We start from the raw sequence: 18,523 nt of genomic DNA on the forward strand, positions 1-18,523 counted from the left end.
AAAGTTAGGTTTGGGGAGGGGTAGGTGAGCAGTTTCCCCAGAAACCTAGATTGATCCGAAAAGTATTACCTTTTTCGTCACATTGGTGTATGTACAACAATAAGTCTGAAATGCAGTCAGCATAAACAATATGGAGAGTTTATATCTGACCTGATTTGGAAAACACTCAAGCATGCTACAAGACCCCTGACCAACACTCCCAATCCCGTGACAAGAATGACCCTTCGCGTGCCGACACTGCAGCTCAAGGATGGTGCCTTCTGTTCTAGTAAAGTTAACCCTGCTCAGTGGCTCTGCAAAACAGCTGGCTAAACTACAAGACAGTCAGAATTTGACTCTCAGTAACTGAAAGTATCAACATACTGGCCCTCCTAAGCGCCCTTCTTTAGACAGCTAGTCCATTTTCTGGTCACAGCAGAAGCCATTGGTACGCCCCTCAAGTTTGCTCGGGCACAGAGGCTTGAAGGATCGATGGCGCAAACAAGTTACAGGCACCTTTAGCCAAATCAGGACAAATATACCTATTATTGATTAAGCGCCCCCGCCTGAAACCAGCCCCCCCCGTTGTGTAAAATTAACTTTAGTGTACTTTGATTGTTATAATTAACCGTCCTTAGTTATCAGGGTTTCATTTGGGTCCCTAAATAGCATGCCGTGCAAGTCTTTTTGGTGGGCATGGGTTTGATTAATTCGTCCATGTGTTTAGCCACCATGTTGGATAGCAAAACGGGAAATTTTGACCAGCCCGTCATTGTCAACTATAAAAATCGCTAAGCCAATTTTAATATTTTAAGTCACTTATCGATCCGTAATAACTACACTTCTCAAAATATTTAACCGGAAGCTATTTTAAGCCTAAGGCACTCGGCAATCACAAAACTCGCGTTTTTTACTTCCATTTCAATGCCTTTTGTCTTTTTAAAGAAAAGGTCAATCTTTTCAAGTAGAATATAAGAGGTGAACGTCCTTCATTTTTTCCAAACTACTTGTCCTTTCCGTAAATGCTACGGATGGCAACGATTCACACTTCATCTGCACCGGTGCCTGCGGTTATACTCCTGTGCGAAGCAGCAATTGATCCAGCCTCTAGAAAACTAAAAAAGACATCAACAATTTCATGTGTTTTTTGTTTGTAATTAATTTTCGCGGGTCTTTAATTTCGCGATTCTTTGAAAATCGCGAAAATTAAGTCCCGCGAAAGTAAGTAACAATAAAATATATAATTTTCCACTTGTGGAATCAGTTGCCAGCTAACGCCAAATCCTCGACCATCTTGGCACAATTTCGCGCTCGTTTTAATGGTATGAAATTTGCAGGGTGTAGTTTGGTTTTTTTTGTTTTTTTTTTTTTTTTTTTTTTTTTTTTTTTTTTTTTTTTTTTAGTGCGTTTTTAACATGAGCCCCTTGCTCAGGAGATTGGGCAACCACTCCCAACGTCTACGGCTTTAAATAAATATCATACCAGGCATGACTGGATGATATGGTATGGTATGGTATGGTATGGTATGGTATGGTATGGTATGGTATGGTATGGTATGGGAGGGTAGTACGGTACGGTACGGTACGGTACGGTATGGTATGGTATGGTATGGTATGGTATGGTATTACTGTGGTATTGACTTACATTGAAATGAGTTGCATTGCATTGTATTGTATTGAGTTACATTGCATTGCATTGTACTGTACTTTATTATTCCACTATTTCGCCATTTTACCATATTAGGGCAAAAGAACGCGCAAAATATGCCACGTTATTACACAGTCAGGAAGCAGGGCAAAAATACGGGCGGACAAACTTGCGGAATACTGGCCCAAACAAAGTGGAAAAATTAGTGGAATAATAAATCCCTTATTCGATGGTTTAACATAAAATACGAGCGGACATTTTGCTCATTGCTCGTATTTTTTCTCGCCCCTACGGGGCTCGGAAAAATACTACACAACTCGAAAAATATCCGCGCGCATTATATGTTAAACCATCGAATAAGGTGTATGTATTGTATTGTATTGTATTGTATTGTATTGTATTGTATTGTATTGTATTGTATTGTATTGTATTGTATTGTATTGTATTGTATTGTATTGTATTGTATTGTATTCTATTGTATTGTATTGTATTCTATTGTATTGTATTGTATTGTATTCTATTGTATTGTATTGTATTGTATTGTATTGTATTGTATTGTATTGTATTGTATTGTATTGTATTGTATTGTATTGTATTGTATTGTATTGTATTGTATTGTATTGTATTGTATTGTATTGTATTGTATTGTATTGTATTGTATTGTATTGTGATTGATCAATTTAACGAAGTAAGTTCACGTGTCATTACATACCGCTGCCCAGAAGCAGACTCTTGCATAAAATTATTAAGATTAGTGCTGTCTCCTGCCACGCACACGCGACCTTGCATGAAAATCTGATTATAGTTGATCTCTGAAACAAAAGTTGAATAGATAATGATTGGTTTAATCGAATGCTCCCCTTCCTGATTACTGTAGATTCTTGTTGTGTGCGTTATCGTGAACTGATTGTGTTTTTTAATATTTTCGTGTTGATCATCACTGTCTATAGACATCCGTCATGTACCTTATTATAGGAAAATAACAATAATTTATTCGCGATTTAATTGGTTTTTTTTTTTTTTTTTTTTTTTATTTTTTTGTTTTTTTTGTATATTTGTAATATGTATTTGGGTATGAAGGAACTTACAGCAGTTCTCCAATAGAGTGTGTTCGTGGCGGCCATGTTGGAAGAGTGAAACAATAAAAGATATATGCATAAAAATGAATATTTCCCAAAGGAAAATCATTTTATTGTTTCACTCCTCCAATATGGCCGCCATGAACACACTCTATACGTTTTTTTAACCTAATGTTTGAGTTTCCAGAAAGAACTATAATATCTCACCAACACGTCCATGCTCTTTGCGCAAATGTCTCTGTACCAAATCAGCATCTGAAGCATCCATCACAAAGTTGCTGCAGTAATTGTCAACAGTCGAGCCGCTTGCTGTAGGTAGAGCTGGTAATTCGGTCTTAATGGCCAGTTTACCAGTCTCAGCTGGAAAGAGATAAAATAAAAATGAATGCTTGATCCTTTTCGCGTACCGTTTTTAGCTTTCGCATTGCAAATTTACAAAAGGTTTGGCAATAAAAAGGTCAATTTCAAAGGACGTGTCCTCTTGTATATCAAATTATATTCTAAAGTGTTCAGTTTAATTTCTTTTCAAATTGTTCTTGTAAAAGGGTAGGTGAGCTTTGATTGGATGTTAGGTGCCAGGTTTTGGCTTAAGATATATAGCGTCATTGGGCGACCAGGAGAAAAATAAAAGCTCTTTTGAAATAACTTTGCTCACCAAGAACAGTCGGAAATGTATTAAAACATAAATGTGATCGTTATTGTCCAATTAGAAATCCAAAGAAAACTTGACATTCAACAGGGTAAGCCATCATGTTTTCTTCATTAAAATCGTCTTCTTCACAAACCTGCTATTTCCTGTTCCGGTGCACAAGCTCCTCCCGCAGATGAGTCAGCAAGGGCCACGAAATCGCTGCTTTCAAGAACAAGTGTCTCTGATCCCCATTTGTGAACCAAGCGTAGTCTAACGACTGTTCCTGCTTTTGCACGGCTGCGCACTTTAAGGTGGGATTGAATGATTTCCGTTTGTTTCAAGTCAACCACATCTCTTCCTAATTCGTTCTCCAGATATTTCAAAGCCATTCCGACATTCTCCTTCTTAGTTGCATACAGAGTAACGCGAAGGTTTCCCGAGTCATCTTGCTGTCTTTTGACCGCTATGGAAAGAGAAGCGATTGGTACTCTGTCGATGGCTCCGCTGCAGGATGCGGGGAGTGTGATCTGTGATTCAAATGCTCCAATGCTGCGAACGTGTCCGTCAATATGAACACGTGCAACTGCTTCAAGTTGTAACTCATCTTCACACTCTTTGCTGATCCAGAACAGCTGAGAAAAGACTTCCTGTGACTTTTCATACTTCAATTCATCGTTACTATGAGTGTTGGATGAATTAGTTGGGTCAGTCAGCTCAAATCTCACAAGTTGTGATGGATCAAACTTCGCAAACTTTAACAGACTAAGTGCAACGTTATGGAAATCATGCAGAAAGTTTCCTTCAAAAGCGGCGGGGTTTGACATGATATCTCTTACGGACGCCGATAAAATTTCCAATCTCTTGTACATTCTTCGTGCTTCATTGCTTAGAAAGAACCTCTCCAAGAAGTACAACATTACAACAATCATGGCGCAACCACCCCAGTTACGTATCTCTGTTTCCGTGGACCGATTGTCATTGTTATTGTGACATAAATGTTCAAGGATCTTGCACACTTCACTCACAAGCCTTAAAATACTTTTGGCCTGTGCAGCTTGAAGAATATGGTCGGTAATTTTGTTGGTTGTTTCTTCTGCCACTCCTCGCAATCCATTTTGCACTGCTGGAATTCTTTCATCTCGGAAGATTTCTTTGATGGCTTGAACAAGTTGAGGAACAATCATGAGGAAGTTTCCAGTAATGGCTTCTTCAGAAGACAAGCACATGTGCTTACATTTCTTGGCAAGATCTTCATATATCTGTCGGTGGATCGCAAGAAGACTTGCGCAGTTTTCCGTTGAAGAAACTAAGTCCAAATCCTCTTTTGAGGTTGCAATTTCAATGCAACAGTCTCTCAAAACTGAGTTGCAGAGCTTTTTAATTTCAAAGCCCAAGTACTTCATCATGTTAGGATCGTTGTGCTGTAAACCTGCAATGGTCACCGTCAGTTCTCTCAAGTGCTCAATGTGCATTTGACCTCTTTCTTTCACTTTGTATTCTGAAAGCCCAAGAAATTGAATGAATATCATTTGTAACGAAATCGAGTAAACAATATTCCTAACCAAAAGCACAGTGAGATCACACAAACTGAGTGACTGTTGGCGTTTTAAAATTATAAAAGAATTGTATGGGAATAACGAAACATGAACTATTGCGAATAATATTTACCTTAAATAAGTTCAAAATAAACGCTACATTACCGCTTTGCTCTTTGCGTTCTTGGGCTCTAAACGGGAAATTTTAGTGATTTATTACTGGATCTTGCGACGCCGTCTACTGTACATCATAAGGGGAGAACGTCGCCAAAAACATCGCCATTTAGAGCCACAAGGACAACAAAGCACAATATTGAGGTAATTTTATTCGCATATTTCTTTTATTAGGACGCTTTTTTCCCAAACTTTTTACGTCGCATTGCATTGAACAGAAACTGGGTCTTCTACAGAGCTGTAACACATGAAAAGCTAGCGATTAAAACTACCGGGGTTGTAGCATGAAACATGAACACTCCCCCCCCCTCCCCCAACCACCACCACAACCTCCTCCCTAGGAAAGTGACTACACTCTTCCTATCCTTCAACGGGATCATCTTTTTTCTATTTGATTAAGATTGGTACTTGAAGGTCAGTCTAGCTCATTCTTGAGTCTTCCTCAGCCTTTGCTTGTGTGCATCCGTCATTTTCCTTCGAAATAAGTAGGGCAGAAGGAGAGAGTAAAGGCTATAGCTACTTAGCCTGGAAACATTAACAGGGTTTACCTATAACAATACAAATAGTGGGATACTGTGGATGAACACCTTATTAAGACCTTGGCTGGACGTAAGCGCGTTTGGAAACACATTTTAACTCTGTCAGTAATTAGTAATGTCGTTCAAGATGCAGTGCACGAATAAACTTCGACTCATACTTCTGCACGCGCACGGAGAGTATTTTTACTGTTTTGATTCCTCTAGCTTACCGTCAGGGTCTAACCCCGTGAGGGCTTTTCTGAGCACGGCGAGATCTTCTGTGTCTCTCTGCTTTTCCCGCCAGTGTAGCAAAATCATTTCTAGTTGTTTCGCCTCGCTTTGCCAACATGCAACAACTTGATTCAACGTTTCCTCAGGCAGCTCAAGCTTTTGGGCCACCGGTTTTAGGTTGAAAATGACGTTCTCTACCCCCAGAAGGCGTCTCACATAGCCACACAGATCTGTAGAAGAAGTTGTTTGATATTATAATAAAGAAAATATGCTTTTTTATTGCTGCAGCTTTTGTAGCTTCCTGAATGAAACAGATGTTTGGAAGACTTAAATTGGTATGTCTGATTTTTATATTCTAATAAAATTAAGACGTTTCTGATTCATGGGTAAAAAACGTACTTGATCTTCAAGCGTAAGAGCCAGAAAAATTTCGAATAACAAAATGTTTTGTGAAACATTTGAGAAGAAAAATAAACGTCGTTCTATTTTCCTATCGCTTATTTTTCTTCTCAGCCAGAAAAATATCACTAAATAAAGCTCACCCAATTGGCAGAAATGATCCTCTCGTACATGTCCATACTGGCCTTGAACAGCAATTCTTCCACACAGGATTTTAGTATCAGCAGCAGAGCCCCGCAATGGCAGCTTGATAACATGTCCGGTACTCCACCAAACGGAAGATTCCACGGTAAATGTGATGCATTCTTGCTGGTTGTTGGCCGGTTTGTAGTCTTCCCCTAGATGAATTGAGACTGTTAGGGTTTCCTTGTTGTAAACATAATTGATTTCCTGTCCAACGTTGGAGCCAAGTTCTTCGAAACCATTACGTTTGAGCTGCATCAAAGCGGAATCATCGTGCTCTCTGTAAAACTGCTCTCGGTAGATGTCGTGGCTCATGAACACGAGAGCGAGCTCGTCGTAAGGTAAATTTTGTTGATTGCTTTTGTAAAGCACCGACAACATATATTTGAAGGACATCAAGTTTAACCGCGTTACAATTTCTTTTGTGTGAACCCAGGTTAATCTCAACAGCACAGCAATTAGTGAAAAGTGATTAATTTCCACTTTTATCTCTCCTTTTTTCGAATCGAAATTGGAATTATGAGTGATATCCTCCCAAGAATATTTTCCTTCACTGGTTCGTGTGCCATGTAAAACGATTGCGGTATCAGCGGATTTTGATTGCTCGCTATCTAATGCAATTGTCAACTCGAGATATTCTTTGAATTTCTGACCATTTGGCTGACAGTTGACTATGGGTGTATCAAATATTACAACATTTTCAAGTCCACGTTGAACTAGCAGACCACAGTATTTGTGAGGTTCTTCTAATTTTAGTTTGATGGTTGTAAAATCATCTAAAGCACCAGCAGGGCATGTGAGTGTGACGCCATTCACACTCACTGATCCACCTTCAGTAGTTACAAAGCCAGAAGATGCATGATTGACCTTCGATATCGATGCTAAAAAAATAAACAGAGAAACTATTGTTGTCAGGAAATAACTTGCATATATCTATGCTTATTATATCTCTCTGATAGTGCACGCTGCGATTGGTCAATTTTACGGGCCGTAGTTTACGGTACGACCCGCGGAAAAAAAAATTATTTGGCGCAGTGGTGAGAGCGCTCGCCTCCCACCAATGTGGCCCTTGTTCGATTCCCGGAACTGGCGTCATATGTGGGTTGAGTTAGTTGTTGGTCCTCGTTCTTTCTCCGAGGGTTTTCCACTGGGTTTCCCCTTTTCCTCCCACCTGAAAAAAACAAATTCCAATTCTACCTGGATAGAGGGCCGAGTGAAAGGCAAAAAGAGCTGATGTGGGTTCCTCTCTAAATATTGTAATTCAATTTAAACCAGTTTGAATCGTCGGCAGAGTCGTAGAGATCAAATTTTGGTTCCTGTTTTTTAGTTCCAGTTTACCAAACTGAACGATCCAACAACTCACTAGGTCATCTATAGACGGACAGGGAGGGAAGGCATAAATGAAAGGCTTTTGAAATGATTAAACTGCTACATCTACATCTTCATTTTATTACGTCGGTAAAAGTCCATTCGCCACTAAGCAGCAAACCAGCAGAATGCTCCCCCAAAAAATTCTCCCACTAATTTCCTTGCCAAAAACAATACAATACACATTTATATTGCATTTTTTCCGTTTCACTAGTAATTCATTACCCATTTTAATAAGATTACCTTGATTTCTTGAAAAATCAGAGCCCACGTCAATGTAAGTTTCTTCTTTTGTTTCTTCGAGAAATTCTTCATAAATAGAAATTAAATCTAGGAATAGAATATAAACTTAATCACGAAGCTTCTTGCTCGACAAACAGAGGGGAAATAAGTGGATTGTTTGTGGTGTTAACTGTAGCCGAAACCTCCCATAAACACCCTTGTAAAAGATGAATATTTGTTGACATAATATTCGCTTTAAAAAAAAAATTAAAAAATGTTATGTACCTAACGTTTTTGACTGATCTTTTGTCATCATCATCAACCTTCATAATGACAATAAGTCGAAAACGTACGTTAGGTTGTCTAAAATATTTGCTAGTTTTCTTTTAGCCTCAGATCAATATGGGTATCGAAATTTTTCTGTTTCAGCAGGCCACTGCCATTGTATATTGATCAAGTTAATCTTTTGAGAATCTATGCATGAATCCCCACGTCAAGATAATTACCTCCATGTCTCTCTTGAATTACAGAAGCCACGTCATCATAGATTTCTTCTGTTTCTTCAAATTCCTCTTCTGTGAAACAGAAGTTAATTTAAGTTAAGTATATAACACAGTTCAATTAAGGAGACTTCTACAGAAAAAAAAATTAACGTTACCCCTAAAAACTGACAATCTTCATCTTACACTGGGGGTTAAAACAAGCTGTGAACAGAACGTCAAGGCATGCAAACCGTTTGCCGGGAAAGCAATTCTAATGCAGAAAGTGTTGTTTGAACGGCAGGATATCCAGTTTCAACAGTTTTGCGAGGAGAGGCCAAGCATGCAAAAGAACTGAACCTTGGGTCCACATGGTTAGTCTTTGTAGCTGGTGGTTCTTCTCTGGCGATGGAAAAATGAGTAGTGAAGCCGTCGAACTTTGGAAGTGAAGCTTTCATTTTGCAATTAGGCCAGAAGAACAGTTACAAAGGCTACTCGGTGCTGTGTTCACAACATTAAGTCAGTTCGTTCTATTTCCCGATAAGATGCTAAATATGCGGGTAGTTGTTACCCCGAGCGTTTAAGCGCTGACACAAATATGTGAAGGTAATAACGAGATCCTACTGAATAAGCATTGGTCGTGCCTGAAGGGTCCTTTACTGAGGATATCTGTAAGGTTTACCTGTAATATTCTTAAATCGTCTCACCTTTCATGGTAAACGTTTCCTTGGGAGGATATATGCTAATTGTAAATGATAACATCTCGGTCAAAATTACAGCACGAAGAATTATGGATCACAATTAAACTATTTCCCCTTTCCGTTATATTAAATTCTTATAGCTTGAAATAAAAAAAATGATAATTTGATCTTTGTTTCCGGCTTACCTTCTTTGGATGTTCGAGCAGACGAGTCTGCGCCCGTTGATAAAATTATTTTCTCCTGGAATCTTCTTAGCCTCAATTTCAAGTGATCTGGTTTGGCCGGTTTGGGAGGCGCTGCACCAATTCTGAATAAGGGCGGTAACACTTTACGAGGAGGCTCTTCTTTTAAGTTATCAACATTACTGTTCTCATCCACACAGGCCGAGCCGGACTTCGATTGGTTTCTGTTGCTTTGCTTCCACGGTGGTGGTGATTTCTTTACTGATTGCTGTTCAAACATAGCTCTTGCCGACGCCACGGATTTGACACCTTCTTCTGAGGGTTGCGCGCCATCGTGACGTGGCGAGGGGCCTGAATGTACCTTCGTTGATGGCGCTTGTTTCTGTTCAAATCTATTTCTGAACGATGGCACTGATACAGTACCTGTATCTGAAGGAAGGGCCATGTTGAGCCGAGGATGTGCCCAAAGGAGCCTTCGGAGGCGGAGTTCTTAATAAGGAAGGTAGCGTTTTAAGAGGTGGTTCTCCGTCCGATCTCTTCCGGTCATAACTGTTCTCATTTTGGCTAGGTGAACCAAGTTTCAATTGGTTTCTGTTGCTTTGCTTCCACGGAGTTGAAACTACAATGTTATCCTGGAATCGTCTTAGCCTCAGTTTCAAGTAATCTGGTTTGGCTGGTTTGGGAGGCGCTGTACCAATTCTGGGGGATGGTAACGCTTTACGAGGTGGCTCTACTTTACTGGCTTTCGATTGGTTTCCGATACTTTGATTCCACTGTCCTGCAGATTCACTTAAAAATATTGGGGCAGATCTAAATCCACATTTCACTGATAAAGTACGTGCAACTGGAGAAGCAGTGCCTGTTTGAGCCGAGGATGGACCCAATTTAGGAACTTTCGGGGGCGGTGCTCTTTTTAAGGTGTGCTTGATGTGTTGGAGATCTTTTAAATTCAAGGATACCATAACTCTGGGTGTCATTAAAAGAAATAAAATTTTAGTTTTGCTAAAGTTGCGTCGATTGAAGATGTAACTGAACAACAAATTCTCGAAAAGAATTAGAGTACGGCTACACATTCCTTTCCTTTTATTTCTGGCATTCCTGTTCTCATCTAAACTACGCGAGCCACGGAGTGAGCCTTCAATTGTTTTCGATACTTTGTTTCACTGCACCAAGCAGAGTGTTCCCTTTTTCCCGCAGTCTGATCTGCACTTGTTCCCTGTCTTACCTATTTGCTCACTCTATTTACCCGCGCCTATTTACAAACTCCATAAATTACATGTACATTACAATTACCCCTTCTGTATCATGAGCTTGGCCGGACACCTGTGATTTATCGAGGACTCTACAATTTTAACCTCCCGATAACTCGAACCAAAATTCGTTTCCCTTGATTTGCTCCACTCGAACACTGTTTTTATGGACTTTGGTTTCTCGAACCCTTGATAACTCGAAACTCCTGCAGACTTAAATGGTTTGAACGTGGGAAACGACCTTTGGAAATTAGAACGTGGGAATCTGCCATCAATCTATTAGTTAGGTTTTCATTACTGAGTAGCCTGCATTTGCAGCCAAATTTTTGACGGCTCAACGATCAGGATGCGTCGAAAACGAAGACCCAAATTTTTTTTACCCCAGAGAACAAATCTGAGAAATGAAACACTGATATTAATGATAATTCTTGCGCAAATCTTAGATGCGTTACAGAAAAACCCTGTATCTGTGGGCGAAAAAAAATTCGTGCAAAGCTTGTGCCCCAGAAAAAAATCCTGCAGACAAGTTCGAAAATGTTTTACCCCCCTCCGGTTATTTCTAATGGTCCGTCCCTTTATATCATCATCAGTGTAATTTGCTCAATTTCAAGAATGGAATATTGGTTGAGGTCACACTTAGACTTTTCCTGTGGTTAAGGGCTTTTACTATAGTAAAAAAAAGTAAACAAAAGTTAACTATGGTAAACTTGCTTGTTGACTTTTACATTTTCCAGATGGCTTCTTGTCCAAATGTTCTCATCAAACTGCAATTTGATGACTAAAACAAATATGCTCAGACATTCCACTTTCACTCGCTTGCATGTCGCCTGCAGTGAGCCATGGATTCAGAACGCGTGGTCCTTACGATTATTCCGCGATTATTGCTCTTCTTCTATTAATCGCTGCTATCCAGAAAGCTCAGAGATTTAGATTTAGTGTCCTGAACATGTATTTTCTTCTGAGCAGACGACGGCACGACTTACCCACTGCTTACCACTGCTCTCCTCGCAAGGCGAATGCTGAGAAGACAAGCTTCGCGCGGCGAAGAAGAGCGGACATTTGTCAGACATATTTTCAGCGAATTTTCTAGGACAACTGAAATAAAAGGTCTAGCGTTGCTTCTGTGTTGATCCGAACACAAGAATAAAACACGTAAATGAAAATGGCGTAACCATTTCACGGTTCCGGAGCTTTAAGACATTTCATGTCAAAACTTAGACAATCCATTACTTAAATAAACAAAGTTTAGATAAACGCGCGATAAACCATGCCTTTTCAGGTCGTTTTACTATAGTAAACTTTGCTTTCATCCTGCCGCCGTTGCTATCGCGACAGACTACGATTACATTTACCATAGTAAACTGAAAAAAGCCGGTCACACTACAAATTGGCTTAACTATAGTAAACTTGACTTTACTATAGTAAAAAAAGCACTAGTGTGACCTCAACCATTGATGACAATGAAATGAAATCAAATTGCCACTGAAGAACATTCATTACGGATACTCTTGGAACTTGATTGCGTTACACAATTTCACACGCTGAGCTGTCAAAATAAAGGTTACTTACTTAAATTCCTCGCGCACTCAGATGCCGTTCTGTGAACTACTGAACTTCTACTTCCGAGGGTCTTCATTTTCGTTTTAGACCAGTTGGTATTCATTTTAGACTAGTGGGTCTTCGTTTTAGACTAGTGGGTCTTCGTTTTAAACTAGTGGGTCTTCGGTCTTAGGTCTTCGTTTTTGTTTTCGACACATCCCAACGATCAAGACAATTTGCATTTGGAAGTCACTGAAGCTCAACTCGACTCCGTTTAGTAGGTTAAAAATGCCCCAGAGATTTTAATGGGTCATGGCATGTTCAATATATGTCGCTATTTTTAAAAGAAGACTGAAGTGATTAAGTAACAGGAAGCGAACTTGAAATATATTTCAGTTTGGAAGATTCATGATCACAACTTTAATAAATAAGAAGAAATTTCTTATTTATTGCCATTATCTATGCATCTCATCAAAGAACATCCGCAGTTTATTTAACATTTCAGTTAAATATTTGATCGTAAGATTAATCGATGCTTCACAAGCTTCTCCCAATTATATTCCTCGAAATCATAGATAACCTTAATGACTGTTAAATTGTTTTAGTATGAAACATTTTATAGCGCTAATGTCAGTTCTCAACATTGTCTCAAGGTTGAACTGATATACAGTGGTCGAGTTATCAAATTTCTTTGCGTGTTTACTGCTTCATTACCTGTTGATTAGTTCTTACCTTTTAGATGAAATGAGTTTCTTGCGCGTTCAAAGTAGAAAAGTCTATAAACCTCAGCCAGTTGCTTAGGAACTGCGGTCAGGAATTGCTTCCGCCGATATTTTCACTGTTATTCGATTACGCTCAGTACGCTGACCAAAGTACAGTGCTACAATACCATACAATAACAACACCCGGAGCAGGGGGTAGACCGCGGGAAAGAAAACGTTTCCGAGGGAGGGGATACTGTTTACAGAAAATAGGGGGAAGAGGAACCGTGAATTATCGGATAAGTAAGGCGTCACGAGTGCTTGAGAAATCATGGCGGAAATTATGAAGTTTGTATGGTCTTGTATTAGATTCAAGGTTGAATTTTACAAGCTCAAATTTTATTTTAGCCTACAGAGTACGCAAAGTGCATATAAATATCTTTGAAGGCTGTAGGCATCTTGCATCTTGATACCTTTCTTTAATTATTTAATTGCTTTTCTCCGCAAATTTTCTTGTTTTTTTTTTACGAAAACAGTACTAAATCGATTTAATAGGAGAGAAAATAAAATTTATGTTATGTTGTGTTATGTATGTAGTCACGCTAAACAATTACTGTGACTTTAGACAAGAATCAGACCAGTCCTCTCGCAGCTGTCGACGCGAGCGTGACACAAAAAATCACATGATGATCAGTTGTCGTGTTTTCTCGCCATTTTGTAATGTTGCGTAGTATTCAAAGCACGGCCCGCGCACGAAAGGGATAAGCCAATTCATGTTTCCCTCCTTTCCCTCTTGAATTTCCGCTGCACAACTAAAGTGAAGCAATCTGAAGCGAGTGATGACGATGGGGAAATTGCTTAGTTTATTGCTGCCTTGTTGCGTGAAGGTATGGGTTTATTTTAGAACGATATTTTTACTCGACAGAAATGCAGACGTACACATGTATTATTATAAACCTCTTTTGCACTGAATGAAATTTTCTGTGGTTAATTTCGGCAAACTTCGGTCGTGTTCCCTACATATTTTTAATAAGAATATTTCAAGATGATTTAGTTTCTCGTCTTTTAGCGATCAATATGTTTATAATATATTTAAAAGTCTGATTCTTGCCTTTACAAAGAACAATATTATAATTAGTCAACCGTCGGCCTTATCGCCATTATATTTTCTATGGTAACATAATATAATACCAGTAGTTTGTTAATTGAACTCAATTTATTGCATGTAATATTTTAGACTCCCGGCCTCAAGAGTCCTCATGGGCTCGATGAGGATAAGTGAGTGAGTGAGTAATATTTTAGACTCGCGTCTTTGGCTTATTACATGTAAGAAAATGTTTTATGAAGCCTTTACATCGCGTCTGACATGTCCATAAAACATTACGTGCATCCCCCAATCCAAGAATTCGCTGTATAAAAGAACCCCGTAAGAGGAGTGTCAAATTAAAGTATTGTATTGTATTGTATAAAACTATCAATAAGCTAAATCTGTCATATAGCATAGACTCGGACACTCAATCCAGACGGTTCCAAAAATAACAGTGAGCAGAAGTTAACACGGTCAGGCAATATCACAATTAACTGCGTGTCGTCACGAGTCACTACAGAGCCTTTGGATATTCTGTCACGTTACAAAACTTCGTGGCATGCTCAATTTTAGGCTGTGAAGCGCTTGTGAAGTGCATACCGTAAAATTACAAAAATATAAAGCCCTGGGCTTATATTTGCTCAACGTCCCTTTCAGGTGGTATTTTCGGGGAGGGCCCATAAAAACGTAGCATTCGAACGCAGCCGGATATGCGTCTGCGTTCGCAGGCTAAACGGGGGGCCTTTTCGGATGGAAATTTTGCGAAACAAAAATGTTTACGTTTGAAAGGGATTCTCCGTCTAAAAAAGTTTCAGGTGCATACAAGAACGCCTCACAGTAAAACCTCTAAACGTAAGGATATAAATTCTACAGTCATTGAATGAACATTGCGGGTTTCTGAACCGCACTCGTGCCGGATCTTTTAAAGACCTGGATCAGTAACTTAATTAAAACGGAAAAAAATATAGACGGCAAACTGATCGGCTAAAGCGGTCAAAAATAAACAAAGTGGATAAAATAACTATAATGTACTGATAAAACTTTGCCCTATATTTCCGCCAAGCCACGAGGAAGGTTTGTATTGCAATCCGAAATATCGGGCAAAGTTTTATCAGTACATTATAGTTGTTTTATCCACCTTGTTTACTTTTGACCGCTTTAGCCGTCAGGATCAGTTTGCCGTCTATATTTTCCGTTTTTTTATTTTCGGAAGAGACTTACTTTCGGAGTTTAAGTTATTCTGTGGATGCATTGAAACTTTTAAAAAAGGATTTTCTGTAGTTTAGTATACTTAGTGAGACTTAAACATGTCACAAGGCGTCGACACACTTTTTTGCTAACAATCTTGTTTAACCTGTTTTCCCTGTTTTCAGGCAGAGGAAACAGAGCCAAATCCCAAGCAACGGTTAGTTGGCGAAAATGTCACGCAATCTTCATACTCTTCAACACCACAAGACGTTCACGACACTCAGGCAAAGCAGTCATATCCAGAAGATTCATTGGAAAAAAGTTCAACCAGTGTGTATTACACGCCCTCGAGCAGCATCACCGCGTCAACAAATACAGAAAGACCTAGCAGCCCAGATGTAAAAGAAACGAACTCTATTCCTTGCTGAGGGCATCTTTATATTTAATTCTGCGTTGCTAGAAGGTGTTTTTAATAACGAAATTGGAATTAATTCCAGGAACTGTTAGTTGCACGACGCTGAAAGCAAGTTGGACTTTGAGTTTGACTACTTTTTAAACTTCTAGAAAATATCAATGACAGTCTATTCCAATGCATACGAAATATATTTTTCAAGTTATATCGTTTACTCCTGGCTATTAGTCCTTGGACTTATTCTGCTCCAAAGTCGGGGATTCAAGGGGACTTGTAACCATAGAGATTATACCCGGGGGATTTTTTAACCGAAGTGTTTGTTTTTGTTGTTGTTGTTGCCAGACTGATGGGCCTATAAAGAGACATGCCTTTGGGGAGGGGGTGAGTAGAATTCGTACACAGATTTGATCGTGATGGATTTGTCGATCAAATTCACGATTATTGAATTGCTACAGAACTCAAATTTAAATGAAACAGTGTTCATTTCTGATTTACTAGCCGGAAATTCACTGCTAACAGAAGCAGAAAAATGCCTTGATAACTCTTGGCCAGGAATAAGTAAAGCGGAGACGAGCGCTTGTATTTCTTTTCTGTCGCGCCCAGTGCACAGAACACTGAGCACTTGGTTTAGGTAAAATTAAAGGGAAGCTATCAACTCCGCTTTTGAACGTCAAGGATCATTACATGCCAAGCCTTAGTCTTTGTTGAGCGACGTCTAGAATTCGAAAATTTAACACTATCGTGCCAGAAGTCACCTCTCACGCAGACTCTAGCCTGCGCCGCAGACAATCAGCGAAAGGGTCAATACAATAACACCGTATTTTCTCGATTAAACGCCGGACCCCGATTAAACGCCGGCCTCGTATAAACGCCGGGTCAAAATTGCTAATTTTAAAATAAACGCCGGGGGCGTCTATTCGAGGTCCTGGCGTTTATTTGAGGTCAAGCTAACAAGTAAATCATGATTCTTTTGAATGGCGCTGCTATGTCATACTAGTACGCTATGTCATACTACATTTGTCGCTCTTCAGTATTTTATTACACTGGCCATGTATTATATGACTTGCTCTCACCCAAACGGAACAGAGCTCTTAGAGAAAGGGGCCATGACTTTATACTCCCTAAAGTAAAAACAGAACGTTTCAAACGCACTTTTGTAAATAGATGTCTTTTTAAATTTATTTCTTAAAATCCTTGTAACTGATACATGTAATAGGTTCATTTTACTAGTTTAGCTTATTTTAGATTGTTTTTTTTATTGTAAAGCCACACGTTTGTTGTGACTAGCTTCTTAATAAAGACTTCTACTACTACTACTACTACTACGGTATGCTGCTTTGGAAATTTCAATTAACGTTCAAAGGAAAATTCCGGCGTAAATTAAATTTTACATAGCTAGGATGGACGCTTTACAACAAAATAGTGCTCACAGTCGTTAACATCCCGAGGATCCCTGTAGCGTTTGTTTACAAGTTGGAGGTCGTTTAATAACGAGGAGGACGTTGGCGACATTGCCGTTTATGAACTTGAAACGTTCTACCCATAGCCCTTACTTGCATGCTCCTTTATTATTCATATACCATTTATATTCTGTTTGTCATAAATCTTCAGTCGATTGCAACATTAACGTGTTTATTCCGCAATAATGTAACTTTGGGTAATTATCAACTTTAGATAACCAGGAAAAGTTTTTCGGGGTAGAACGAAGAGGAAAATCAATCGTCCCGCCTTGAAAAACTGCCCCTTGGTCTCGGAGATCGGTAACAATAAATCAGTCTGGAAACTTGATAGAAAATTGCACTCCGTAATAAACGCCGGGCCCCGATTAAACGCCGGCTTCAAATTAACGCCGGGTCCATCAAGCCAAGTTTGAAATAAACGCCGGGGGCGTTTAATTGAGAAAATACGGTAGTAATAATAATAATAATAATAATAATAATAATTTTTTTTTTTTTTTTTTTTTTTTTTTTAAATTAAATAAACACTTTAATAACCAATTTCTAGCCGCACTGGAAGTGCCACTAGGTCCCTCTCTTCTTTTGTGCAGTGGTGATCAGTGATTGATGGTATTAGTACATCTGCAATAGCACGCTCCAGGGGCTCTAATAGATCTTCTATATCAGGAAGTGTTCTGAGAAAATATGTCCAGCGGTGGCGTAGTCCGAAGGTAAATGCCGCATAGCACGCCTGTGGGTTTGATGTGGCATACTCGGCTAGCTTTACCACCTGGCTCACCCACTCCTCAACCTTTCCATCGACATACTCTTCGAGATAAGCTCGAGAGCCCAGAGCGGCGCCTAGATGTTTTTGTCCCTGCGTAGAGATGTTTATCGCAGTCCCCTCGAAGATAGCTTTAGCATGGTCCTTCTTGTCGGGTTTCGTAATAAGCCAGCACTTTTTGGCGTTAGGGTAGTACCCCAAATCAGGTCCTGCCTCAGTCAGCACATCCCACCATCGCTTGATATCTTCCAATGAACCTGCACCACTCGCGTCATCGGCAAACCAGCACTGCTTCAAATCGTTCGAAATCCCCAAACGAGTAATCAGAGGTTGTAGACTGATGGCGTAAATTCCCATCGCTAGAGGATCTCCTTGCGTTGTACCCTCTGCAGACTTGATCTCCTTCCCTCCGATTATGAATAATCTTGCTGGTTCTCGATACGTATTGATAGCGTACGTTGCAATAGGTGGGCAGAGTACTCTAATATTGTGGAGGGCAGCAGCTCTGTTTAGTGCATTGAATGCATTTGAGGCGTCAATCAGGAGTACAGCATCCGTCTCATCAGCTTCGAATATAGAGTGTATGGCGTGGACTGCGGCTTCGCTTCCACTCTTGAGGCCTGCGCAGACTTGTAGCGAACCACTAGCCTCGATCACATCTTGTTTGGTCACCTTCATGACACATAATAATAACAATAATAATAATAATAATAATAATAATAATAACAACATTTATAGTGCGCAAATTTCATAAAACATTCAAATGCGCATTACAAGATTAAAAACGGAATAAAAAAG

The 18,523-nt window shown here is 39.5% G+C and overlaps 1 protein-coding gene, 1 long non-coding RNA gene and 1 pseudogene across 3 annotated transcripts; 1 reads left to right on the forward strand and 2 right to left on the reverse strand.

Moving 5' to 3' along the window:
- Positions 1-569: 569 nt before the first annotated feature.
- LOC144657573 (uncharacterized) lies at positions 570-12,959 on the reverse strand (annotated as a pseudogene). Its single transcript, XR_013571579.1, has 10 exons — positions 12,850-12,959; positions 9,332-10,294; positions 8,473-8,541; positions 7,988-8,074; positions 6,337-7,257; positions 5,794-6,024; positions 3,491-4,834; positions 2,913-3,065; positions 2,339-2,438; positions 570-1,094 (listed from the first exon to the last, which is right to left on the reverse strand). The product of XR_013571579.1 is annotated as an uncharacterized LOC144657573 (transcript).
- Positions 12,960-13,511: 552 nt separating this feature from the next.
- Positions 13,512-16,821, forward strand: LOC144657459 (uncharacterized). Its single transcript, XR_013571536.1, has 2 exons — positions 13,512-13,705; positions 15,279-16,821. It is a non-coding gene; the product is annotated as an uncharacterized LOC144657459 (long non-coding RNA).
- A 670-nt stretch (positions 16,822-17,491) lies between these two features.
- On the reverse strand, positions 17,492-18,457 carry LOC144658070 (uncharacterized). Its single transcript, XM_078518392.1, has one exon. The coding sequence runs from the start codon at positions 18,455-18,457 to the stop codon at positions 17,492-17,494; it is 966 nt and encodes a 321-aa protein (XP_078374518.1).
- Positions 18,458-18,523: the final 66 nt, after the last annotated feature.

Source organism: Oculina patagonica, chromosome 6 (assembly GCF_052425735.1).
Source record: "Oculina patagonica isolate OP01 chromosome 6, crgOcupat, whole genome shotgun sequence".
Classification (NCBI taxonomy): domain Eukaryota; kingdom Metazoa; phylum Cnidaria; class Anthozoa; order Scleractinia; family Oculinidae; genus Oculina; species Oculina patagonica.